General features: G+C 40.3%; 1 protein-coding gene across 2 annotated transcripts in view; it reads right to left on the bottom strand.

Annotated features, from left to right (window-relative positions):
• Positions 1–27,277, bottom strand: part of LOC124776318 (CCAAT/enhancer-binding protein zeta) — a 212,404-nt gene that overhangs the window by 146,953 nt on the left and 38,174 nt on the right. For both annotated transcript variants that reach the window (XM_047251254.1, XM_047251255.1), the window contains 3 exons: positions 14,517–14,800; positions 3,831–3,976; positions 3,612–3,747 (listed from right to left, as the gene is read on the bottom strand). In XM_047251254.1, the coding sequence (XP_047107210.1) occupies positions 3,612–3,747; positions 3,831–3,976; positions 14,517–14,800 (566 nt within the window). The remainder of the gene's footprint in view (positions 1–3,611; positions 3,748–3,830; positions 3,977–14,516; positions 14,801–27,277) is intronic.

Below are 27,277 nucleotides of genomic sequence, written 5' to 3'. Positions count from 1 at the left end.
TGTGTGTGTGTGTGTGTGTGTGTGTGTGTGTGTGTGTGTGTGTGTGTGTGTGCGCGCGCGCGTGTATGTGTAGACATCTGGCAGCACACACCAGCTGGGACCTATCAAGGGCTTGCTGACTCCATAGATCGCAGAATCGCTACTGTATTCTATTCCAAAACTGGACCAGAACATTATTACGCAGGTGGTCCTAAGGTTTTGGTTTGTTAGTTCAATAACCAGTGTCAGGAAAACAGCAAACCTCTGATCTATAATATCATTGTACTTTTTCCTTGTAGCATTGAATAGTGTGAGAATCCTTTCCTGCATGTCTTGGTTGCTTTTATGAGTGCATCTATAGATTAATGACAATTGTTTTGCAATTCCAGTTCAGTGCCTTCCCATTCAAATTTATTGCCATATCACATATAAAATTACAATGAAACACTACTATAGTGAGAGATGATTATTTAAAACCAACTCATCTTAATACCAATAATATACACAGTTTGCCCCAGTCAAAAATAAATAAACAAATAAAATAAAAATAGTAAACTGAAAGAAACTTGAAGTTCCAGTTAATGTCAACAAGTTATTTGGTGCTTTTCACATGAAACTGCACTGGCATACTGCCACTGTAGAAGCAGTTCAGCAATGGTTTGTTTGATGTCTATGGCAATTTAGTGAGCAGAAGAAAATTAATATCTTTGAAGAGTACATATTTATGTGAGAGATATTCACAGAGACTTTAACAAACTAGCTGAATGCTTGTGATGTAAGAGAAAGTCTATTGAAAATTATATACAACCTTATGTTATGGTGTGTACAGTACATGAAAATCTTTGATGAAATAATAAAGCTGGGGTACAGTAAAAGTTCTGGTGATTCAATTGTGGTGCAAAAACATTACAGTAATCTGTTTGCTACAAATCTTGCACAGCAGTTATTGACGTTTGCACATGTTGACATCAATCAAGATATTTTCTGATGGAGAAAACAAAAATGATAATTTCCTCAAGAACGTAACAAGGAGATAAAACGGTTGCTGAGATTATGCAAGTTTAGCTCACACAGTAAGAGAAGAGTGGCTAATTAAATTTATTTACATAAGACTATTCATGATTAGGCTTATAAAGGATGTTTTTATCATTAAAAAATGTTAGGTATTTAATCTTCCAATAGGAGGAGCATATTATCGGACAAGCATCTACTAACTATATAGCATAAGGAATTGTGATTCACCACTAACACTCTTAAAGAAAATTAAATCATTGGTGCAGTTGTTGGTAGCTGCTCATCAATAAACAAAAATATCATATATTTGATGAACCAGTAAACACACTCGCTATGCATTCAGAGTAGGGTAAGCAAATATCATGTTGAAATTTAAGAGAACAATATGAGAAGTATAAACTCAACTGAGCGGGAAGTTACTTACATAGCTGGTGCCAGGACTGCAATGTTATTCACAAACTGCTTCCATAAATGCAGATTCAGAAAATGTACACACAAATGTAGCCAATTTTATTACTACAAATAAATATAACATTAACTTATGGCAAAAATTGACAGAAAATGTTAAGATAATTACGGTAGTTTTAAAATATTAGTCTTCGTGAGCCAATCTTGCAGCAGCCCAATGTGCAGGGACCCAAAAAATTTGCAATTTCTGATAAATGTGAATATAAATGCAAATTCTGCCTCAAGATGCAAAAATATGAAATTTCTAATAAATTCTACTTCTTAGCAAATTGTATCCAAATGGACCATTTTATCAGAAATAGTTTGAAATTCTTCATTTTCTGCATATAATTACTTAAAATGTACTCAATTCCTGGAACCAAAAATCATCTTTCCCACTCAGTGCTCTGGTGTCACACCAACTGTGAGCAGATGAATGGTTAGTACAAGATACATTCTACATAATCCAACACAGGACTCAACCATAGGACCTATCAACTTAGAACAAAGAAAAACATACATAAAGTTCAACAGTTAGTGTAATAAGGACACTTAAACGTGGCAGTTTTAGGTTGCAGGTGTTTTGAATTGTGATTGCATGAAGTGCTGGTAGAGATCTGGCGTGAACTACCTTGTTTACAACACTGCTAATGTCAACAAGCAATTTTGTGGTAACCACTACTGAATGCTTTGAGTGGTGTGTTCCTCGTTTTCTTTTCTTATTTTGAACTGTGTAAAGAAACTAATTCTGATTCATCATGGAGTTTGATTACTACCATCAAAGCACCAGACAGGACCAACGACCTCTACAACCATGTGTCAAGTTCTGCTTTCGCAGAAACAAAGAACATAGGTGTAGACTGCCTGTCCTGCGAGACAGCTTGTTTTCCTGTACTGTTCCTTTACCCTCTGGCAGCCAAGATTCTAGTTTGTTTATGCTCATGGCCGACTGCTGATTTATAACCTTCACTCTCTGCACTACAGTGCAACCAAAAAACAAAACCCTTTAATTCATTTCAACCATGCCGAAAGTCTCCCCCAACATGCGAACAGAGTTATTTTTGGTTCCACTTCTATACTAAGTACCTTCTAGAGTTGACGAGTATGAGTCACACAGCTATAAATGCCCACAAAAGGTTGAAATCAATATTCTGCAGATTCTTTAATTATTTGATTGGGCAGGAAAAGAAAAATAACATCGGGAAATGCCTCAAATCGAAGACATAAAAATAGTGCTGCTTCTCAACAGAAATAACCATTTGTTGAAAGCATAAAGCAAAGACCATTTTGGAATAAAGCTTTTGAAATTTTAGCAAAAGCAAACATTCCAGCCAAAAAGCTCCCAACTCACCACTTTTTTAAAGATCAATTTGAAAGTACTATGGGTTCACTTTCAGGCAAGTCAGTGTGACAACACTCTAGATTTGAAGATCTAATCATTTATAAACAAAAAAATTGGATGCAAATTTCACCAAAAAAGATGAAAATTTTCCCAAAAACAGATGCAAATTTTGCCATAAATTTTCAGTCCCTACCAATGTGTGTGTTCATGAATGTTGGTAACAGGCCTTACAGCATCCAGACAGCTAGTATAACACCCAAGTACTGGCCTGCAGATTGCAACCCTCTGAAGTAACCATACACGCAGTCACCTGAATGTATGTGAGGTATTGTCTCCACAAGATATAGAGCACTGTTCATCTGTCTGAGATCTATACTGATAAAAAGACACTAAATAGGATTCAAAACCCATCATGGGCTTGTTTATTCAGCTTAAAAATATCCTATAACAACCAACAAATTACAGTGGGAGATACTGCATGGAAACAGCAGAATATAATTTTTCTTGAAATTCAAAATAACTTCAATGAGGCAACACAGAATGTATAATCATCCACTACCTTTATATTAACAAAGCCATATATGCAGCAAACAGGTATAGGATAAATTGAGTAGAAAAAAGATCATCATAAATGAAAAACATATTCAACTATTCTTATTAATTATAAGTGCAATAGTGTGGTAGTTGCAGGTAATACAAAAAGAAGGATAGGATTCTCATTAGAAATCCATCATGTGCTACAAATTTTTCTCAGACATGAATGCATCATGTTTTCTATAACACTATACTACAACAAAGAAATGCAATTTTTAACCAATTCTACATTTACCTTTTTAACACAGGCTTTGAAGAAGGAAAAATATAACTTAATTAATGTAACTGCCAGAGACGCTTCATCTTTAGTGAACAACAGCTGTGTCAAAAAACACAGGCCATAATACTGAGCTCTTTGTTTTATATTAGGCCTAAAACAGAGAAACAAAAAAATCAATAAAAGTAATTCACTGTTACAAATATACAATACCACTACGATTTATTAGGTTCCCACCTGAACAGAAGTTTCTCAATTTCTTCAGTCACAACACCTTTCATGTTTGGATGTACATGAAGTAACTGAGTCAGGCAATACATTACTTTTGAAACAACCTTCTGACTTGGATCACCCAATTTGTTAACAAGATTTGAAAGTAATACCTATAAAGAAAATAGACGAGACACATTAATCTATTACACATACAAGTATATTACAACACAGCAACACAAGCAGATAAATAGGTTCTCGCTCAGCCAATAATCAAGCTTACCACATTTTTAGCCAATTTTTCTTTAAATCATTAAGTAGGCAATAAAAGGTACACTGTATTGGATGGGAGCAAAAGCATGTATTGGATGTAACTTAAATTTTACAAGACTAGTATTTAGACATAAAATGGTTTCAGCTCTGCTTTTGACATCTTTAAAATTACTACAAATCAGGTTCAAGGATATCACAGGAGCTTACAAAGTCTACACATGAACTTCTTCTCATCTTACCAAGAAACTATATTGTAACAAAATAACCTAAGTTATGAAAAATGATAAGACAGTAAAATTAATTCTTATAAAAGTGTTTTCAGTTGAATAATTAAATTCAGTGCGCTCTGTATGCGTCCTTCAATTCTGGAAATCAAAGCTGCATGCAAACCAGTTCACATGGAGTACTAGTTTGTAAGAAAAATTAAGGGTGAAAGTAAAATCGAAATTCCTCATAGCAAGTTGTGTAGCTCGTTCCTGAGGCAAGAAGGGCATGCAACTCTAATGTCGAAATGTAATACACACAGTAAAAATGCAATAATAAATGCTGTTACCAGTCTAAAAGCTGAGGCCTGCAACATTTGACCTACCCAATTATAGCAGAATTAATATTTCAAGGCCGTCATTTTCAATTTTTCTTAAATATCTGTTCAAGCATCTATGTAGTGACCCTTAAGAAGATATTTAAGAAAAATTCACAGAGATAAAAATTAAGTTGACACAATATCAAAATGCTGAGCAATACGCTTCACGCAATTCCCTGAAGAATCTAAGGAAGACAAAATTCATGTCAGTATTGTTTTTTCCATAAAAACACCGGAGAACTGCCAGATATCAGTAATGTCCTACCACGATATTTCGGCGCAGAGTCTTCTGGCCATCTTCAGGTGAGTGCCACTGTAGTAGTACTGGCGAGTACGCACTGAGCTCCGCTATTTAAAGCCGTACTGAGGTGACATTGCGCATGCGCTGCTCAGCGTGCGCGTTCGTAATGGTTCCATGCGCTGCGCCTCGCGCCCTCCACTGTGAAAGCCTGGCATATAGGTATCAGGTCGATTTCCATCTTTATGCAGATAACTACGTCGACTACGAAGTTTCTCTATAACAGGATTCCAAGCAGAGTTTAGCAGATAACCGTTATCTCGATTGATGAGAGTCTCATTGTCAGACAATCTTATTTCCACAGATTCATTGATAATCGAGCCCAAAAGTTTGATGTATGGGCCAAAATTTTTGTGTCGTCGTAATTAATGGAATGGTCTGTGGAAATACAAAGTTCGGCAATTGCGGACTTGGTGGGTTGGAGAAGGCGAGTATGCTGTTGGTGTTCCACAATGCGTTCCTGCACAGTTCGTGTTGTTTGCCCTATATATGATTTGCCACATTCACACGGAATTTTGTAAACACCTGGTTTACGCAGGCCCAGGTCGTCTTTAACGGATCCCACCAGTGATGAAATTTTGGAAGGAGGGCAAAAGATGACTCTCACTTGATACTTTCTCAATATTCTGCCTATCTGTGAAGAAATATTCCCAATAAATGCTATATAAACAGTTGACCTGAAGGCCTCTTCCTCTTCCTTGTTCCGTCATTTGTAGGTCTTCATCACTCTGTTCACTTGCCTAGGTGAAAAGCCATTCTTCAAAAATACTTTTTGCAGGTGTTCCAGTTCCGCTTGAAGACTGTTGGCGTCAGAGATAGTATGGGCACGGTGGATCAAGGTTTTGAGAACGTCCATTGTTTGTGCTGGATGGTGGAGACTAGTAGCTTGTAGATACAGATTTGTATGAGTGGGCTTTCTGTACACCGAGTGGCCAAGTGTGCCATCACTCTTCCGTCGCACCAAGATGTCTAAAAATGGCAGACAACCATCTTTCTCTATCTCCATATATGGAGTTCATGTGACGTAAAAATTCTTGGAGATGGTCCAGACAATGAGGCCGCACTATAGAAGTGTCGTCAACGTACCACCAAAATAGTGTCGGTATCGACCTGATAGCGATACGCCAGGCTTTCACAGTGGAGGGCGCGAGGGGCAGCACAAGGAGCTGTTATGAACGCGCACGCTAAGCAGCGCATGCGCAATGTCACCTCAGTACAGCTTTAAATAGCGGAGCTCAGCGCGTACTCGCCAGTACTACTACAGTGGCACTCACCTGAAGATGGCCAGAAGACTCTGCACCGAAATATTATGGCAGGACGTTACTGATATCCAGCAGTTCTCCCGTGTTTTTATGGAACAATCAGTATGCTGGGAAAGCTTTAAACACCACATCAGTACTGTATCATATCCACCTCATAATGCACATTTAGCACTCTGTGATCTTCTTTTGTGAACATCACTATAACATTAATGATTTATTTCATACAACAATAAGGAATTGGTTGTAAAAACATAAAATGTAGCTCTCCAATATTTCTATCGTTACATTCATGATATACAGATAGACATACCACAAGCACAACCACGTCAGAGTGGCATCTATGAAGCGGCTAGACTAGAGGGGTGGCAACCTTTCTGGTAGTTGCAGAGGTGACAGTCTGGATAACTGACTGATCTGGCCTTGTAACATTAGCCAACATGGCCTTGCTATTTTGGTACAGTGGCATGGCTAATGAAAAGGGGAAGGAAGTTACAGATATTACATTCCTTAAGGACATACATTTCTACTATCTGGTTTAAAGATAATGGCATCTACTTGGTTAAAATATTTCAGATGAAACATAGTCTCCCATTTGGATCTACAGGATTATTCTGGAGGATGTTGTCAATGGGAAAAAGAAATATTGTGTACTATGGATCTGAATGTGGAGTGCTAGACTCTTAATTGGGTAGTAGGTTAGAGAATTTGAAAAATGGATGTTAATAGGTTTAAGTTGGAGATAATGGGAATTAGTGAAGTGTGGTAGCAGGAAGACCAGGATTTCTCATCAGGTGAGCACAGGGTCATCAATACGCAATCAGACAGGTGTAATGGAGGAATTAGAGTAATAGTGAGTGAGAAAACAGGAATACAAGTAAGATATTACAACAGAGTAGTGAAGGCTTTAGTGTAACCAAGACTGACAAGAAGCCTGGACCAAACACAGTTGTACAAGTATAAAGCTCAGCAGATGATGAAAAGAGCAAGAGTAGGAATGATGAATAAAAGAAATTATTCTGATAGTTACGGCAGACAAAAATTTAATTTTGATGGGGGCTGGAATTCAATGGTAGGAACAGTAACAGAAGAAAAAACAGATGGAGAACATGGACTGGGAGGAACACATGAAAGAGAAAGCCATATGGTAGAGTTTTGCAAAGCGCACAATAAAATCATTACTCACACTGAGTTTAATAATTATCAAAGAAGGTTGTATAAATGGAAGACACCTGGAGATAATAAAAGTTTCCTGATATACAGGATGGTCAGAAACAGTCTGAAAAGCTTATAAAGAAGTTACGGAATAGGTTGTGCTGAAAGATAATTGTTTAAAAACATCAATACATTGTGTCATTTTTAACATAATCAGTTAGCCAATCAGACTGTTGCATGCACGGATTCAAGTACCCCACCAGAGACGGTGATGCCAAATGTGTTCATTTGGTTTCCTAAAACCGAACATGAGAGTGACCCACAAACTAGACATGGGATGGTAGTAAGATCGAACTTGAGCCAAAGGCTGAACAGTCTCATATGCTGTCATCTATAGCACGAGCATAACTGACACTAACAGCATCTAGTGGTTCACTTGAATCTGCAAATGTAATGGCTCAGTTGCCTAACTTCAATGCTAATTAACTTAGAAACAGTGCAACATAACAAAATTTTTCTTAACAGTTACTACCTTCCAATACCCTTACAAGCTTTTCAGACTGTTTCTGATGACCCTGTATAATAGAACTAGGGACCCGCCCTGGCTTCAGTGGGTACCATTAACTGTCTAAGGACGGATGACTTTACTGGCATAGCGATAATTTTGTTTGTGGAGCAATTAATAGTTATGATGGAAATTCAGAGAACAATGTTATGTAACTGAAAATCATCACTTTCATTTAACTGAAATGATATGGGAAGTGCTCACCAGCAAAGTTCTCAAAAGGCACAAACATTGCCGGCCACCAAATTGCAGTGCCGGTATGATGTGGTCCACCCGATCGCAACGCAGTTTGGCCCAAGCAATGGCCACTTGCTGGCCAACTGACCCAGTGCCAGTCTACATCGTTCATGTGAGGATTTAGAGAAGGAACTGCAGTGCGGTCTTCCTCTGTGAAACAGCTTTGGAAAAAGGTGTTTAGTATTTCAGCTTTATGCGTGTCATCCTCTGTTTCAATGCAACTATCATCCCAGAGTCTCTGGATATGCTGTTTAAATCCACTTACTTATTTAATGTAAGAGCAGAACTTCCTACAATTTTCTGTCAAGTCGGTAGATAGAATTTTGCTTTCAAATTCACTGAACGCTTCACGCATAGCCCTCATTACGCTAACTTTGACATCGTTTAGCTTCTGTTTGTCTGAGAGGTTTTGGCTGCATTTAAATTTGCAGTGAAGCTCTCTTTGCTTTTGCAGTAGTTTCCTAACTTTGTTATTGAACCAAGGTGGGTTTTTCTCGTCTCTCACAGTTTTTCTTGGCACGTATCTGTCTGAAACACATTTTATGGTTGCCTTGAAATTTTTCCATAAACACTCAACATTGTTAGTGTCAGAACAGCAATTTTCGTTTTGATCTGTTAGGTAGTCTGAAATCTGCCTCCTATTACTCTTCATAAACAGGGAAACCTTCCTCCCTTCTTTTATATTCCTATTTACTTCCAAATTCAGGGATGCTGCAATGGCCTTATGATCACTGATTCCCTGTTCTGCACTTACAGAGTCAAAAAGTTAGGGTCTGTTTGTTATCAGCAGGTCCAAGATGTTAACTCCACGAGTCGGTTCTCTGTTTAATTGCTCTAGGTAATTTTCGGATAGTGCACTCAGTATAATATCACTCAATGCTATGTCCCTACCACCCGTCCTAAACATCTGAGTGTCCCAGTCTATATCTGGTAATTTTAAATCTCCACCTAAGACTATAAATATGCTGAGGAAATTTATGTGAAATGTATTCCAGATTTTCTCTCAGTTGTTCTGCCACTAATGCTGCTGAGTCAGGAGGTCGGTAAAAGGAGCTGATTATTAACCTAGCTCGGTTGTTGAGTATAACCTCCACCCATAATAATTCACAGGAACTATCCACTTCTATTTCACTACAGTATAAACTACTACTAACAGCGACAAACACGCGACCACCGGTTGCATGCAATCTATCCTTTCTAAACACTTGTAAAACTTTGTAAAAATTTCAGCAGAATTTATCTCTGGCTTCAGCCAGCTTTCCGTACCTATAACGATTTCAGCTTTGGTGCTTTCTATCAGCGCTTGAAGTTCTGGTACTTTACCAACGCAGCTTCGACAGTTTACAATTACAATACCGACTGCTGCTTGGTCACTGCACGTCCTGACTTTGCCCCGCACCCTTTGAGGCTGTTGCCCTTTCTGTACTTGCCCGAGGCCATGTAACCTAAAAAACTGCCCAGTCCATGCCACATACCCCTGCTACCTCTGTGGCCACCTGCTGTGTGTAATGGACTCCTGACCTATCCAGCGGAACCCGAAACCCCACCACCCTATGGCACAAGTCGAGGAATCTGCAGCCCACACAGTCGCAGAACCATCTCAGCCTCTGATACGGACCCTCCACTCGGCTCTGTACCAAAAGTCCACAGTTAGTCCTGTCGACGATGCTGCAGATGGTAAGCTCTGCTTTTATCCCGCTAGCGAGACTGGCAGTCTTCACCAAATCAGATAGCCGCCGGAAGCCAGAGAAGATTTCCTCCGATCCATAGCAACACACATCATTGGTGCTGACATGAGCAACCAGCTGCAGATGGGTGCACCCTGTACCCTTCATGGCATCCGGAAGGACCCTTTCCACATCTGGAATGACTCCCCCTGGTATGCACACGGAGTGCACATTGGTTTTCTTCCCCTCCCTTGCAGCCATATCCTTAAGTGGCCCCATAACGCACCTGACATTGGAGCTCCCAACTACCAGTAAGCCCACCCTCTGCGACCGCCCGGATCTTGCAGACTAAGGGGCAACCTCTGGAACAGGACAAGCAGCCATGTCCGGCAGAAGATCAGTATCAGCTGGAGGCAAAGCCTGAAACCGGTTCGTCAGACAAACTGGAAAGGCCTTCCGTTCAGCCCTCCAGAATGTCTTTCGCCCCCTGCCACACCTCAAGACGACCTCCCACTCTACCATGGGTGAGGGGTCAGCCTCAATATGGGCAGTATCCCGGGCAGGCACAGCCGTAGTCCGATCAGGGAATGCGTGGGATGAGCTAGCCGTCCACAACAAACCCCCGTCTGGACCCCCACAGTGATGCCCATTGGCAACGGCCTCAAGCTGTGTGACCGAAGCCAACACTGCCTGAAGCTGGGAGCGAAGGGATGCCAATTCAGCCCACATCTGAACACAGTAGTCGCAGTCCCTGTCAACGCTAAATACTGTTGTGCAAAGAACGTCTGAACTAATCTACAGAGAGCACAAACAATTCAACACAAAATTTAAACAGTTATTAAAATACAAGACTGCCTAGTAAATGCAGTAATGCTACTACTTGTGCACTGCTGACACACTGCTCAGTGGCAGAAGGCTAACTGTACTGTCAGTAACGTACAAAGACTATCCGAAAGAAATAAACAAATGACAGCCGACTACGCGACTTTACATGTCACAGGTATTAAAATGCAAATCTGCCCCTGCTAAATACGAAACTACACAATGATTTGACGGATTTAACTAAACAAGTGTGCTAAGAACACTCAAACAAATTTTCAACTTGACTACTACACTTATATGAGTGCTAAATAAGCCACTTGCTGCTACTTGCGCACTGATGACACACTGCTCGGTGACAGTCCAACACAAGCTACATTTTGTGTGTGACTTTTCCCACATTTCCTTTGCACCCCTTATATATTAACTCTGCACCAAAAATCCTGCTCTTATCAACTTACACCCTGCACCACAGGTCAGTTAGGAAGTCAGTAGTAGCTGGCACTGGCCTCTGGATAAGAGTAGCTTTCGCCAGCCTGGAGCTGCCGTCTCATATGGCCTTATGCGATTCCATGTTCTGCCACTCACCACTAGATGGCAATGACATCATTTTCACAGTGTCGGGGGACTTCTTTATAGCTGGGTCGATTTGTATGAAATATTTTGAATTTATGTCTGCACAAACCTTCCTCCATGAATCAGTCTACCGTATTACAATCCCAGTAGTCGTTCCTGAGATTAGCCTGAATGCACAGACAGAAATAGTAGCAGGGGACTTTAATTTATATGTGTATACAAAAAGATAGATAAATAGAAGGGGAAGACAGATGACAAGACAGACACTTCCAAACCAGATTCTACTGCAAAACATTTGCAGCAGGAGGTGTGAACACAAAACATAAATGTATGAAATCAAGGGGATGGGACCTGGATAAGTTGAAAGAGCCATAGGTTGTTGAGAGTTTCAAAGAACGTTCCCATTAGGCAACTACTGTTTGAAACAGACGAAAAGAACGTAATAAAGATGAATGAGCAGTTCTGAAATATGAAATACTGAATGTAGCAAAGGACTGAATAGGCAAAAACACATCCCCAGCAGTAATCCTTGATTAAAGTATGAGATATAGAATTTAACCAGCCAAAGGAGAGAATGTAAGAATGACAAATATTGTAGAAAGACAAGACAATATGGACGTTTAAAAATGATACTGATACCAGAAATGCAAAGCTGTAGAAATCTTTACTACTATGGGAAAGATAAGTACTGTATACAAGGAAATCAAAGAATCCTTTTGGGAAATGAAAGCAGTTTAAAAATGATACTGATACCAGAAATGCAAAGCTGCAGAAATCTTTACTACTATGGGAAAGGTAAGTACTGTATACAAGGAAATCAAAGAATCCTTTTGGGTAATGAAAGCACCTGTATGAATATCAAGAGCTCCGACAGCAAGCCAGTACTGAACAAAGAATCAAAGGCTGGAAAGTGAAATTTATATATAGAAAAGCTAAAAACAGATAGAAACTTGAAGATGTTATGGAAAGACAAGAGGATCTAGATGAACATGTGATGGAAGGCATCATATTGTGAGAGGAATTTGACAGAGGACTGAAAGATCTAAGTAAAAAGAAGGCACCAGATGTAGAAACATTCCCTCAGAATTATTTAGATCTGTCTGGGGAACCAACAATGAAAAAACGTATTCTACCTGGTGTGCAAGATATATGAGACTGGTGAAGTACCCTTAGGCTTCAAGAAGAAAGCACTAATCCCACTTCAAAAAAAAGCTGGTACTAACATGGGCAAATGTTACTGAATTGTCAGTATAATAAGCCATGGTTGTCAAACACTAATACAAATAATTTACAGAAGACTGGAAAAGTGTAGCAGCCAAATTTGGGGGGGGGGGGGGGGGAGATCAGTTTGATTAGCAAAGAAATGTACAAACATCATAGGCAAAACTCACCCTATGACTTATCTACAATGACAGAATGAAGAAAGACAAAGCCACATTTACAGAATCTGTAGATTCAGAGGAAGCTTTTGGCAATATTGACTGGAATACACTCTTTGAAATTCAGAAAGTAGCAGTGATAAAGTATAAGGAACCAAAGGTTAACTAAAACTAATAAAGAAACCTGACAATTATTATTAGAGTCAAAGGATATGACAGGGAGGTGGAAGTTGAGGAAAGAGGCTACCCCCCTCATTTTTCGATCTACCCACTGAACGCACTGTAAATAAAACCAAAGAATGATTGGTAAAAATGAACTGAATTTTTTAGAGAAGAAAACAAATTTTATGGTTTGCCAGTGGCAATGTAATTCAGTCAGAGTCAGAAAATGATTTGGAAGATAAGGCGAACTGATTGGATAGTATCTTAAAAAGAGGTAATAAAATGATCATCATCAAAAATAAAACAAGAGTAATACAATGTAGTCGATTTCAATTTGGCGATTCTGCAGGCGTCAGATTACAAAATGAACACTAAAAGTAGTAGAGTTGTGGTATTTAGGTAGCAAAATAACTATCAATGGCAGAAGTACAGACTTGCAACAGCAGGAAAAGCATTTATGAAACAGAATTTTTTAATGGAAGTAAACTGTGGACAATAAACAGTTCAGATAAGAAGAGAACAGAAACTTCTGAAATTCGATGCTACAGAGGAAAGATGAAGGCTTGATGGATAAATCATGTACTTATTGAAGAGGTTCTTAACTGAAGCAAGGAGAAAAGAAGTTTATAGCACAACTTGGCAGGATACATCCTGAAGCATTAAGGTATCCTCAATTTGGTAATGGAAGGAAGTTTGTGGGATAAAAAATTGTAGAGTGAGACCAAAGCTTGACTATATTAAGAAGCTCCAAGTAGGTGCAGGTTACAACAGTTGTGTAAATATGAAAAGGCTTGCACGGGATAAACTAGTGTGGCTAGTTGCATCAAATGAGGCCTCACACTGAACACCCTAAAACAACAATAACGATGTAATGATCTGTGGCTAAACAGTCACTTGTTTCAGTCATTCTAAATGATAACATAATTTGGTTTCCAACTGATATCAGTGTTTTGAACCTTTTTTCTGTTATGATACTTTGTGCCAATATCAATGATTTGTCATTTTATTTAGGATTCATAAAGTGGACCCAAATTTAATTTGCAGTGGTAATGATGTAGAGAAAAAATTCATCTTCTGCCATGTAACAAAACAGAAGCCATTAGCAAATTTTCAGTCCTGGGAGTCACTGCAAGCACAAACAGTCAAGTTAAACAGTGAGAAGAAAATTCAGTTTGACCCATACGTTCTTAAATTTCTATAGAGGAGAGAACTTTTTGTTGTGTGATGGATCAAATCTCCTCAACAGTTTTAAAAGTCCTCAGTAACAGCAGAACAATCTGAGTGTAGCAACCTTCACCTCTTGAGCTGCTGTCAAGCATTTTTCACATTAATACTCTTATTACTATACGAAACTTTTGTCTACCTGTTAGTATCCACTAAATCAACATCTTCCACTTATAACAGCTTCTATTGAATACTGCTTGAATCAAACAGAAAACTTCCTGAACACCCTTTCACTATGATAGCTTGCAATAAATGCAGTTCTTCGAAGAGGCTTCACACAAAATGTTTTAGTCTGTTTAATAGTTTGATTTTAACTGGTTCTGGTGATTGGTGTGTTATTCCTGTGGAGACACTACTTAGCAATTAACCTTCATACATACTGCATATGTGTATATATTATGAAGGTGAGTAAATATTTTTTTTGTCCATAATACTGTCATCACTTTGAATATTAATGATACTAAGGTAAAGATCAATAAATATTAAGTGCCACGAATGATCACATTTGAAACTTACACTTTCTAGTTCAGGATTCCCTGCAAGCAGTTTATAGAAAGCTGTTATAGCTTTCTCTTTATTCTTGTCCACAGAATCATGGGAGACAGACTGTAGTGACTGTACAAATGTCATGTACAATTCCTTGAGTTGATCTTCAAAAAACCAGTACATGAGGTACTTTTGTCTCTTGGCTTTATTTCCTTCACTTAACCCCTGCAAGATGACATGAGGCCTGGATTCAAAAGTTTTCAGCTTTCGGTGTGGAGGAAGTAGATCAGCCATAAAAAGTTCTGTCAGAGTGTCTGTTAAAGAAACACTTTATGTTAGTGTTATATTACATACTAAATTAGGCAAAACAACCAAAGCTACTACAAATTCATTTGCAATTCTGTTCACTGACTGCACTGACTTCTAAAACATTAAATTTACTTAATACGTTGAAAAAGAGAAGAGCCTAAACCAGATAAAAAAATATTTATACTTTGCGCAAAATAACAAAGTAATAGGGCAATACCATTTAAATCATTAACTTGCACCATACAAATCTACAGAATACAATTTGTGATCTCTCTCTCTCTCTCTCTCTCTCTCTCTCTCTCTCTCTCTGTGTGTGTGTGTGTGTGTGTGTGTGTGTGTGTGTGTGTGTGTGTGTGTGTGCGTGCGTGTGTTTCTTTTTTCAGCTAGCTGTAAGTTTAACAATGTGTACTGTCATATAGAAAATTTTCTGCTGCGTGATTGCTATGATGTATGCATACCTCTTTATTCTCTTATGGTGCAACGATGTGTTTTTGCTGAACTGTTACTGCACTATTACCAGCCAAATTTTAATTGTACTGTGAAGCATGTTGATACAGAACTGACAAAACCTGACTTATTTGTCATTTTGTCGGTAGCTGTTCATTACAGTCAACAGAGTTTCACTAAGCACAACCTATACCTAAATAGGACCATGAAAAATATAAGTTGAGCTAAACGTGACAATATAGAGAATGGATTCAGGTTGGTGAAGATGACAATTAAGCTTTAAGAATAAAGGCATCAGCAGCAACACAAACAACATTGGCATCACCACACCCAGCATCAACAGAAGAAAGAGAAGAATATGTAAGTCGTCATTTCTGAAAGATTTTTAATAACCAAATAACACAAGAGAATGTTGTGATACAACTGCAGCAAGATGTAGGTCCATGTACAAGGAGGACCAGGATTTTAACTGCCACATGCAAGGGAAAGGTAACACCTAAAGGTAAGTGATGGTTGGTTGGTTGATTTAGGGGATGAGACCAAATAGTGAGGTCATTAGTTAAATCGGATTAGGGAACGATGGGTAAGGAATTCAGCCATGCCCTTTCACAGGAACCATCTTGGAATTCACCTAAAGTGGTTTAGGGAAATCATGCAGACCTAAATCAGGATGGCTGGATGTGGGTTTGAACCGTCCCCCCCCCCCCCCCAAATGCGAGTCCAGTGTCCAGTGCGCAACTAATGCGCCACCTCATTTGGTGAAGGTAAGTGAAGTAAAGTTTTCCTCAACTTAAATGTAGTCTGAACACCACAGTGTTTTACTAGACATGTTCCTATAGTATTCAGTGCAATGTGCCATTAGATTTCTCCGTTTTGAACGGACATACTGAGATACAAGTGTGGTGTGAAAAGTTCTCGGAATGGAACAGAAAGAAAAGTATTTACATCACTGAAACTTTCTTTTTATTTTTCAATGTAGTCTCCTTATAGATTAATGCACTTGGTCCAACAATATTCCAGTGCCTTGATCCCACCTCGCAAATGCGTTTCCTCCAGGCCTGCAAAATAGTTGTCAACTCCAGCTATCAATTCTTCGTTTGAAGTGAATCTTCGTCCACCAAGAAACATTTTCAGTTCTGGGAAGAGATGGAAGTCTGACGGAGCCATATCAGGTGAACAAGGCGGTTGTGGCAACATTCATACCTTAGTTCATGTAATTGTGCCGTGGCGATGGCACATGTGTGCGGGCGCGCATTGTCATGATGGAAGATGCCTTTCTTCCTTGTTAAACCTGGCATTTTTTCGTGTATCTTTTGTTGCAATTTGTCCAGGACGTTAGCATAGTATTCTCCAGTAATTGTTTGCCCAGTGGGGAGATAATCTACAAACAGAATCCCCTTCGCATCCCAGAACACTGCTGCCATGACCTTTCCCACCGAAGGAATGGTCTTTGCTTTCTTTGGTGGCGGAGAATCAGCATGTTTCCACTGCTTTGACTGTTGTTTTGTCTCTGGGGTATAGTAGTGCACCGAAGTTTCATATGTGGTCACAAAGTGGCACGAAAAATCTTGTTTGTTTCTCCTAAAATGGATCAAACGTTGTTGCAATATGTCCATTCTCATACGTTTTTGATCCAGCGTCAAGAGTTGCGGCACCCATCGTGCAGATAATTTTTTCATTTCTAACTCTTCAGTTAAAATTTGATATATCTTTTCAGGTGACATCTGGTAAGCGTGACCAATTTCACGCTCTTTCAATCAGCAATCCTCCATGACCATTTTGTGCACTTTTGTTCACAGGCAATGAATATCACCTGAACAACTCATTGCGCTAGTGCTGATCTCTCGTTGTGATTCCGAGAACTTTTCAAACCACCCTCGTATACAGCTTAACTTTGACTGCAAACGAGGATTTAACTTGGTGTTATCCACATTAACAAACCATTGCAAGATGTGAAAGGAGTGATAAGTTTCAGAAAAATATCCTTGGACCGAATTTAGATTTGGCCTGGTATTTACCAGCTAAGCCACCAAGCCACACTTCAGCAGCAAGAATACATCAACACACAACCAAAGAAACGTAGATAATTTTTTCAGAACTATCAGTAATAATAAACACTTTTGCAGAGATAAAACACACTAGGTAACAGGACATGAAAGCAGTAAATTAAGGGTAGGCTTTCATTACCAATGTTAAATTGCTTGGAAGTATTTTTTGGAATAGATAACATCTGCAATAATGAGTTGATCAGACTTCCAGGTAAAGTTTTCTGAAGGAAGTGGTAGTGGTAGCAAAACTACACCGAAGGATATTTTCATTCCCAACATTTATCTCATTCCAACAGACTTGCCCTTCATGCCACAACCTTCAGGTAGTTGGTCTTTACTTAGAGTGTAGATTTCCTATTGCTTTACACAGCTTGTACCCGAGTATCAATTGGAAGCCACATATACTTAGTGGATAAATCTTTTACTCCACAGAACAGTGTGCACTGTTTTGAAACTTCCTGGTAGATTAAAACTGTGTGCTTGACAGGGACTCAAACTTGAAGGTTCTTATCAACTGAACTACCCAGGCATGACTCACAACCCGCCCTCATAGTTTCAATTCTAACAATACCTCTCTCTCCATTTTTGTAAACTTCACAAAAGCTGTTTCCTTTATCTCACTGAGCTAGCACTTCTGGAAGAAACAATACCGTAGATAAATGATTTTGCCACAGTCAAGGGATGTTTCCATAATGAATCTTTCTCTCTCCAGTAATTATGCACTAGTTAGAAAATTTCTTATTCTAACTGCTGCAAGCACAAAAAGGGAGCCAGAAAGCTAATGAGAAAAACAAAATCCAGCTTATATGCAAATAAAATTGTAGTTTCAAACAGGAGAGAGAGCAGTAATAAAATCCTAAAGAAGTACTGCAATGAGTGGATAGGCTTGCTGAAACTAATAAAACCTTTCATTGGCATTACGATGAGATAGTGAGATCAGTGGCTCAGTGGATACGTGACAGACTACTAAGTCAAAGGTCTGTGACCTCACTCCCTAGTTATTCCTATGATTTGTCATGTCATTTACTACTTCTCTCACCTCTGGTAATGATCTTCACATGTGCAAAATTTGAAGCTGCATAACAATTTGGAGTCCACATTAAACAGTAACTCCCTTTATAACTGGCTGGAAAAGCCAGTTCAACGATCAGAGCATGACAAGGGCATAATTTCTCCAATAATGCCTAGTAAAGTACTGCGGTACTCACATCAAACTTTGGGTGTGAATAACTTTGTTTCGTAAACAAATTATTAACTACAGCTATCCAAAAGCACAGTATAAATACAAGACCTCCCATTTCTGCAGCCAATAAATTATTCTGAAGTAGCAATACTACAAAATACTCTGCACCACGAGTATATATCTGCTGAGCTAATTGAAAGTTGTTTGAAATGTGCCACTGGTTGTTATGGCAAAGTAAACCAAGAGGAAGGAAGGAACACTTCTCAAATTGCTAAAAATGAGTGAGGCTGTGCTAACATGTAACCTTTTTGACATGAAGTCCTATGTTTACAAGTCAAATCCCGTTAAAGATGTTTCACGTAAAATGGCAAAACATGATACAGAGGACAGAAACATATGTGGGAGAAACAACATTTTGCATGAGGCACAACATGAGGTTCTCATTTGCAGCTCTGTCAACAATCAATGGTGGTATTTGCAACTGTGAAATAAGTAAACAATAGTTTACTGTTTGTTCTATGATCTTTCAAAGGTTTTGACAGTATTTTCACGAACAGAGGTATGGTATTATGGATGTTGTTGTTGTTGTTGTTGTTGTGGTCTTCAGTCCTGAGACTGGTTTGATGCAGCTCTCCATGCTACTCTATCCTGTGCAAGCTTTTTCATCTCCCAGTACCTACTGCAACCTACATCCTTCTGAATCTGCTTAGTGTATTCATCTCTGGGTCTCCCTCTACGATTTTTACCCTCCACGCTGCCCTCCAATACTAAATTGGTGATCCCTTGATGCCTCAGAACATGTCCTACCAACCGATCCCTTCTTCTGGTCAAGTTGTGCCACAAACTTCTCTTCTCCCCAATCCTATTCAATACTTCCTCATTAGTTATGTGATCTACCCATCTAATCTTCAGCATTCTTCTGTAGCACCACATTTCGAAAGCTTCTATTCTCTTCTTGTCCAAACTATTTATCGTCCATGTTTCACTTCCATACATGGCTACACTCCATACGAATACTTTCAGAAATGACTTCCTGACACTTAAACCAATACTGGATGTTAACAAATTTCTCTTCTTCAGAAACGCTTTCCTTGCCATTGCCAGCCTACATTTTATATCCTCTCTACTTCGACCATCATCAGTTATTTTGCTCCCCAAATAGCAAAACTCCTTTACTACTTTAAGTGCCTCATTTCCTAATCTAATTCCCTCAGCATCACCCGACTTAATTAGACTACATTCCATTATCCTTGTTTTGCTTTTGTTGATGTTCATCTTATATCCTCCTTTCAAGACACTGTCCATTCCATTCAACTGCTCTTCCAAGTCCTTTGCTGTCTCTGACAGAATTACAATGTCATCGGCGAACCTCAAAGTTTTTATTTCTTCTCCATGAATTTTAATACCTACTCCGAATTTTTCTTTTGTTTCCTTTACTGCTTGCTCAATATACAGATTGAACAACATCGGGGAGAGGCTACAACCCTGTCTTACTCCCTTCCCAACCACTGCTTCCCTTTCATGTCCCTCGACCCTTATAACTGCCATCTGGTTTCTGTACAAATTGTAAATAGCCTTTCGCTCCCTGTATTTTACCCCTGCCATCTTTAGAATTTGAAAGAGAGTATTCCAGTCAACATTGTCAAAAGCTTTCTCCAAGTCTACAAATGCTAGAAACGTAGGTTTGCCTTTCCTTAATCTTTCTTCCAAGATAAGTCGTAAGGTCAGTATTGCTTCACGTGTTCCAGTGTTTCTACGGAATCCAAACTGATCTTCCCCGAGGTTGGCTTCTACTAGTTTTTCCATTCGTCTGTAAAGAATTCGTGTTAGTATTTTGCAGCTGTGACTTATTAAGCTGATAGTTCGGTAATTTTCACATCTGTCAACACCTGCTTTCTTTGGGATTGAAATTATTATATTCTTCTTGAAGTCTGAGGGTATTTCGCCTGTTTCATACATCTTGCTCACCAGATGGTAGAGTTTTGTCAGGACTGGCTCTCCCACGGCCGTCAGTAGTTCCAATGGAATATTGTCTACTCCGGGGGCCTTGTTTCGACTCAGGTCTTTCAGTGCTCTGTCAAACTCTTCACGCAGTATCATATCTCCCATTTCATCTTCATCTACATCCTCTTCCATTTCCATAATATTGTCCTCAAGTACATTGCCCTTGTATAGACCCTCTATATACTCCTTCCACCTTTCTGCTTTCCCTTCTTTGCTTAGAACTGGGTTTCCATCTGAACTCTTGATATTCATACAAGTCGTTCTCTTATCTCCAAAGGTCTCTTTAATTTTCCTGTAGGCGGTATCTATCTTACCCCTAGTGAGATAGGCCTCTACATCCTTACATTTGTCCTCTAGCCATCCCTGCTTAGCCATTTTGCACTTCCTGTCGATCTCATTTTTGAGACGTTTGTATTCCTTTTTGCCTGTTTCACTTACTGCATTTTTATATTTTCTCCTTTCATCAATTAAATTCAATATTTCTTCTGTTACCCAAGGATTTCTACTAGCCCTCGTCCTTTTACCTACTTGATCCTCTGCTGCCTTCACTACTTCATCCCTCAAAGCTACCCATTCTTCTTCTACTGTAGTTATTTCCCCCATACCTGTCAATTGCTCCCTTATGCTCTCCCTGAATCTCTGTACAACCTCTGGTTCTTTTAGTTTATCCAGGTCCCATCTCCTTAAATTCCCACCTTTTTGCAGTTTCTTCAGTTTTAATCTACAGGTCATAACCAATAGATTGTGGTCAGAGTCCACATCTGCCCCTGGAAATGTCTTACAATTTAAAACCTGGTTCCTAAATCTCTGTCTTACCATTATATAATCTATCTGATACCTTTTAGTATCTCCAGGGTTCTTCCATGTATACAACCTTCTTTCATGATTCTTAAACCAAGTGTTAGTTATGATTATGTTGTGCTCTGTGCAAAATTCTACCAGGCGGCTTCCTCTTTCATTTCTGTCCCCCAATCCATATTCACCTACTATGTTTCCTTCTCTCCCTTTTCCTACACTCGAATTCCAGTCACCCATGACTATTAAATTTTCGTCTCCCTTCACAATCTGAATAATTTCTTTTATTTCATCATACATTTCTTCAATTTCTTCGTCATCTGCAGAGCTAGTTGGCATATAAACTTGTACTACTGTAGTAGGTGTGGGCTTCGTATCTATCTTGGCCACAATAATGCGTTCACTATGCTGTTTGTAGTAGCTTACCCGCATTCCTATTTTCCTATTCATTATTAAACCTACTCCTGCATTACCCCTATTTGATTTTGTGTTTATAACCCTGTAGTCACCTGACCAGAAGTCTTGTTCCTCCTGCCAACGAACTTCACTAATTCCCACTATATCTAACTTCAACCTATCCATTTCCCTTTTTAAATTTTCTAACCTACCTGCCCGATTAAGGGATCTGACATTCCACGCTCCGATCCGTAGAATGCCAGTTTTCTTTCTCCTGATAACGACATCCTCTTGAGTAGTCCCCGCCCGGAGATCCGAATGGGGGACTATTTTACCTCCGGAATATTTTACCCAAGAGGACGCCATCATCATTTAATCAAACAGTAAAGCTGCATGCCCTCGGGAAAAATTACGGCTGTAGTTTCCCCTTGCTTTCAGCCGTTCGCAGTACCAGCACAGCAAGGCCGTTTTGGTTATTGTTACAAGGCCAGATCAGTCAATCATCCAGACTGTTGCCCTTGCAACTACTGAAAAGGCTGCTGCCCCTCTTCAGGAACCACACGTTTGTCTGGCCTCTCAACAGATACCCCTCCGTTGTGGTTGCACCTACGGTACGGCTATCTGTATCGCTGAGGCACGCAAGCCTCCCCACCAACGGCAAGGTCCATGGTTCATGGGGGGGGTGGTATTATGGATAAAGCTGTTAAAATTGCTTTAGTTTTACAGCCAGTGGACACACACACCTACACAGATGAGCTGGTGTGAGTCTCATGGCAGAGTAGAGCTGCAAGCTACCATGGATGTCACCCCCTTTGTATGGGCAGAACTGCAGACCCAGGTGTTTACTTACTGGTGGCAATAAAGCAGGACCTGTCATACCTTAAGCTGAGATCAATTAACATGGACCTGCCTTTTGCATTGTGCTGTACTCTTGGTTTCATGCGTTAGCTGTTTCAGTCACACTTGCTGGTCACATTTTATGCTTTTCTCCATTCCAATTTCTACATGGTGTTCAGATTTTCTGCTCTCCTGTGGATTGATCCACATGTCAAATTTTCCCTCTTCCTGGATCCAACTCCCTGGCTTTTGGGTCGAGCAACCACCATCTGCTGGAGTAGGGACATTTGAGCTGACAGGATGGTTTTGCAGCACTGTCACACCTGTTCAGATACACAAGCAGGAATGGTGATGGGATGTTCTTACATATGTGACGCTTTCTTTTCTTTTTTCTATGTTGTTAATTTTTGACCACCATGGACCCAGAAGTGTGCAATGCTGGTATCAACAGTTGTGCATCAAGATGCAGCAACAACTGCAGCAGGAGCACATGCACAAGTTGCTCAAACAGAAGTGAAGTCAATGGGAATGCTGCACTGCCAGGTAAAGGGTTTCGTCAATCCAACTGATAAGGCCACCTTGTTATTGTCCAGCTATGTGGAGTTGTATGAAATCATACAAAATTTCAAGTCCTTTACTGAGCCTGAGAAACTTAACTTTGCGGAACTCTGTCAGTTGATTACGCAGACTTGGGACATCAAACCCATGTGGTGGTGGTACCATTGCAGTTTAACCAGCACTGCAAGTGCCAGAGGCCATCACATGTTTCCTGGATCATATGCAAGGTCTCTCAGGCAAGTATCAGTTTGAGTAGGCCCACTGTGCTACCTTCTATGCGGACTCACTAATTGGGAACCTGATGATCTGGTTAGTACCTGACCCCAAGCTCCAAACTACGGCATTAGCATTGTCAGATCCTTGTTTAGCTGAAGCTGCCCAGACTGTTGAATCACATAACCTTACTGTAGCAACAAGTGATGTACTTTCTGACACTGGCAGGTTGCAAAGTTTACATTCCATAGGATTGGCAAGGTGACCTTGCCTTCACTGGACCATTGTGTGATGATGCCATTGACGATTTGCGTATGGTAATGTCACAGTGCTGCCTGTCATCACCCGCAGTGAGTTTGGCAGGTACAAGTATGCTGAAGAGTCATAATCACTGCCTGTGACATTTGTCAGACTCTCGGTGCCATTCTCCTCCTGCATCTGTTTCCACTCAAGGGTCAAGTCAGCAGTCCTGTTGTTATTTGGTGCATACTAGATAGGACTGCCCATATGCAGTCATGTGTGGGGTATGCCAAAATGTAGGCCATTTGGCAACAGTTTATGACAAGTGGTGAGCTGCAAGACTATCATCAGAGGCCCCAGTGTTTTCTCTGGACTCAGAGGCTGTATTCGCCACCCCATAAACATCAGCCCAATGTATTTTGCTAATGATGGTTGTGGTGAGTGACCAATAGAGTTTCAGGTAGACATGGGGACAACCATCAGCCTAATTAACTTAAGACTGTACAAGGCTCTTGGGCTGTTGTGTTGCAACAACTCTAAATCAAGTATTACACTAGGTGATCAAAAGTATCCAGACACTCCCTAAAACATACTTTTTCATATTAGGCGCATTGTGCTGCCACAATATTGCCAGGTACTCCATATCAGTGACCTCAGTAGTCTTTAGACATCTTGAGAGTGCAGAATGGGGCGCTCTGCGGAACTCATGGACTTCGAACGTACTCAGGTGATTGGGTGTAACGTGTGTCATATGTCTGTAAGGAGATTTCCACACTCCTAAACATCTCTAGGTCCATTGTTTCCAATGTGAGAGTGAAGTGGAAACATGAAGGGACATGTACAGCACAAAACCATTCAGGCCGACCTCAACTGTTGACTGACAGAGACCGCCAACAGTTGAAGGAGGTCGTAATGCGTAACAGGCAGACACCTATCGAGACCATAACACAGGAATTCCAAACTGCATCAGGAGCCACTAAAAGTACTATGACAGTTAGGCAGGAGGTGAGAAAATTTGGATTTCATGGTTGAGCAGCTGCTCATAAGCCACACATCATGCCAGTAAAAATCAAATGACACTTCGTTTGGTGTAAGGAGCATAAACATTGGTTAATTGAACAGTGGAAAAACATTTGCGTGGAGTGACGAATCACAGTACACCATGTGGCGATTCGATGGCAGGGTGTGCATATGATGAATGCTTGGTGAACGTCATCTGCCAGCTTGTGCAGTGCCAACAGTAAAATTTGGGGGCAGTTGTGTTATGGTGTGGTCATGTTTTTATGAAGGGGCCTTGCACGCCTTGTTGTTTTGCATGGCACTATCACAGCACAGGCCTAAATTGATGTTTTAAGCACCTTCTTGCTTCCCACTGTTGAAGAGAAATTCGAGGATGGTGATTACACCTTTCAACATGATCAAGCACCTATTCATAACACGCAGCCTGTGGCGGAGTGGTAACACGACAATAACATCCCTGTAATGGACGGGCCTGCACAGAGTCCTGACCTCAGTCCTACAGAACACCTTTGGGAAGTTTTGGAACGCCTACTTCATGCCAGGCCTCTCCGACCAACATCGATACCTCTCCTCAGTGCAGCACCCCATGAAGAATGGGCTGCCATTCCCCAAGAAACCTTTCAGCATCTGATTGAATGTATGCCTGCGAGAGTGGAAGCTGTCATCAAGGCTAAGGGTGAGCCAACACCATATTGAATTCCAGCATTACCGATGGAGGTCGCCACAAACTTGTAAGTCATTTTCAGCCAGGTGTCCGGGTACTTTTGATCACAAAGTGTACCTTACAGTAAACAGTACATTCCACTGTGGGGCAGTTCGCCATCTCAGTGCACTATAAGAAAGTAGAACAGTAGCTTACATTGTTAGTGGTAAATTCACCATTAGCACAAAATACTTTTGGGCTGAAGCCTTGTCTGTTTTTGGATTACAGATCATTGACAGGAGCTCATTTAGTGACCCAATAGGTCCAGTTTCAAGATTTGGAGTCTCTATTGAGATTGTATGTCCAAATGTTTGAGAATACCTTGGCTTGCACAGAAAATTTTGAGGCTCATGTGTCCCTTAACCCGTCAGCAATATCAAATTTTGTTGCCTCCACCCTATTTGCATGACCAAGTGCAGCAAGGTCAAGGTCAAGGTCAAGTTCAAGTTCAAGCTGCAGCATAAGCAGAGACTCTGTCATTTTTCCCCATTTTGTCTAGTCAGCGGGCCATCCCTTTGGTGATAATTAAGTAACCAAATGGCACCATATGCCTTAACAGCAATTTTAAACTAACAGTCAAAGCACAATGTGTTATGGATTGTATCCCATTTCATGTCCGGAGGAGTTTTTGGTGAAGTTATCAGGTCCCTAGAAATTTTTACGCATCAACTTGTGCAACACTCACCAGCAGTTGCCACTGGATGCCACATCTCAGCATTCCTTACTGTTCCATACCCTGTTTGTGCTTTACCACTTTAATCACTTGCCCTTTGGTATTTCATGTGCCCTGAGAATTTATCAAAGATATTTGGAGCATTACCTGTTGTGTCAACTACTTCGATGATATCTGTGTCACAGGCTCCTGAGAGAGAAGTATTTACGCAATCTGCAGGTGATTTTCCAACACCTTCTTGAGAATGGCCTTTCTTGCAAATTGGAAAAATGTAGTAGTTTTGCTCCAAACATGCATTTTTGGGTTACATGCTTAGCCAAGATGGCCTTACCACTATGGATGAGAACATCGAAGCCACCGTCACCTGTAGCCAACCACAACCCTGAAGAAGCTCCAGTCCTTTTTGGGCAAGATTTCTTATTATGCTAAGTTCATTCTCTAGGCTGCATACATCTGCCATCCTCTTAACTGAATTTCCCAAAAGGGCATCAAATTCATGTGGTCTGCAGACTGTCAATGGGCTTTCCAGTCCCTCAAGTAGTGTTTGTGCTCCACTCTGTTTGATTTCTTTTATGCCAGGTAAGTCACTAATCCTGGTCACCAATGCAACCTGCTGTGTTGCAACAACTCTAAATCAAGTATTACACTAGGTGATCAAAAGTATCCAGACACTCCCAAAAGCATTGGTGCAGTCCTGTCTCATTGGAACCCAGATGGTACCAGGTAGCCCATTGCTATACATGTTGAATATGCTCTCAATGACACAAAGTAACTATTCACAAATGGGAAAGAAGGCACTGGCTATCATTTTCAGCATCAAAAACTTTCAGTGGAATTGGGTGGGCTCTTTCTCTTACATTATTACTATTACACTCATAACATTGGCTCATGCATAGGTCGTCAGCTGTAGAGGTTCACTGTTAGCAGTGTTCAGAGCACTGTGTATCAGACACACTAGTACTCGGTCCAGCATTAAAGTCTGATGTTAGTTCCATCACAGTCTGCCACCTGTTTTGTTTTACCAGTCTGCCCAGCCTATAAAACCCAACATCTGTAATGAGGAGTGGCCGCCCAACCCCACAATGCCTGGGCATGGTTTCACCACACATTGAAGACACTCCCCATAGCATTCCTTGAACACTGTTATGCAATTTCCAAAATACTCATGCTGAGCCTCTGGGCTGCCTTGGTCAAACTCATATAGATTGTGAGGCTTCCCCATTCTACAGATGGACAGCACACTAACTGATACTGCATGTACCATGTGTGACTCTGACTAATAGTCATTCTTTGCCAGGTGATGCTGCTACCACCTGGATGGGTTTATATCAATAGTAGGTCATTGGCTATTTCTTTCATTTTTCC

This window comes from Schistocerca piceifrons, chromosome 2 (genome assembly GCF_021461385.2).
Source record: "Schistocerca piceifrons isolate TAMUIC-IGC-003096 chromosome 2, iqSchPice1.1, whole genome shotgun sequence".
NCBI lineage: Eukaryota > Metazoa > Arthropoda > Insecta > Orthoptera > Acrididae > Schistocerca > Schistocerca piceifrons.
This window is presented reverse-complemented; position numbering and strand designations above follow the sequence as displayed.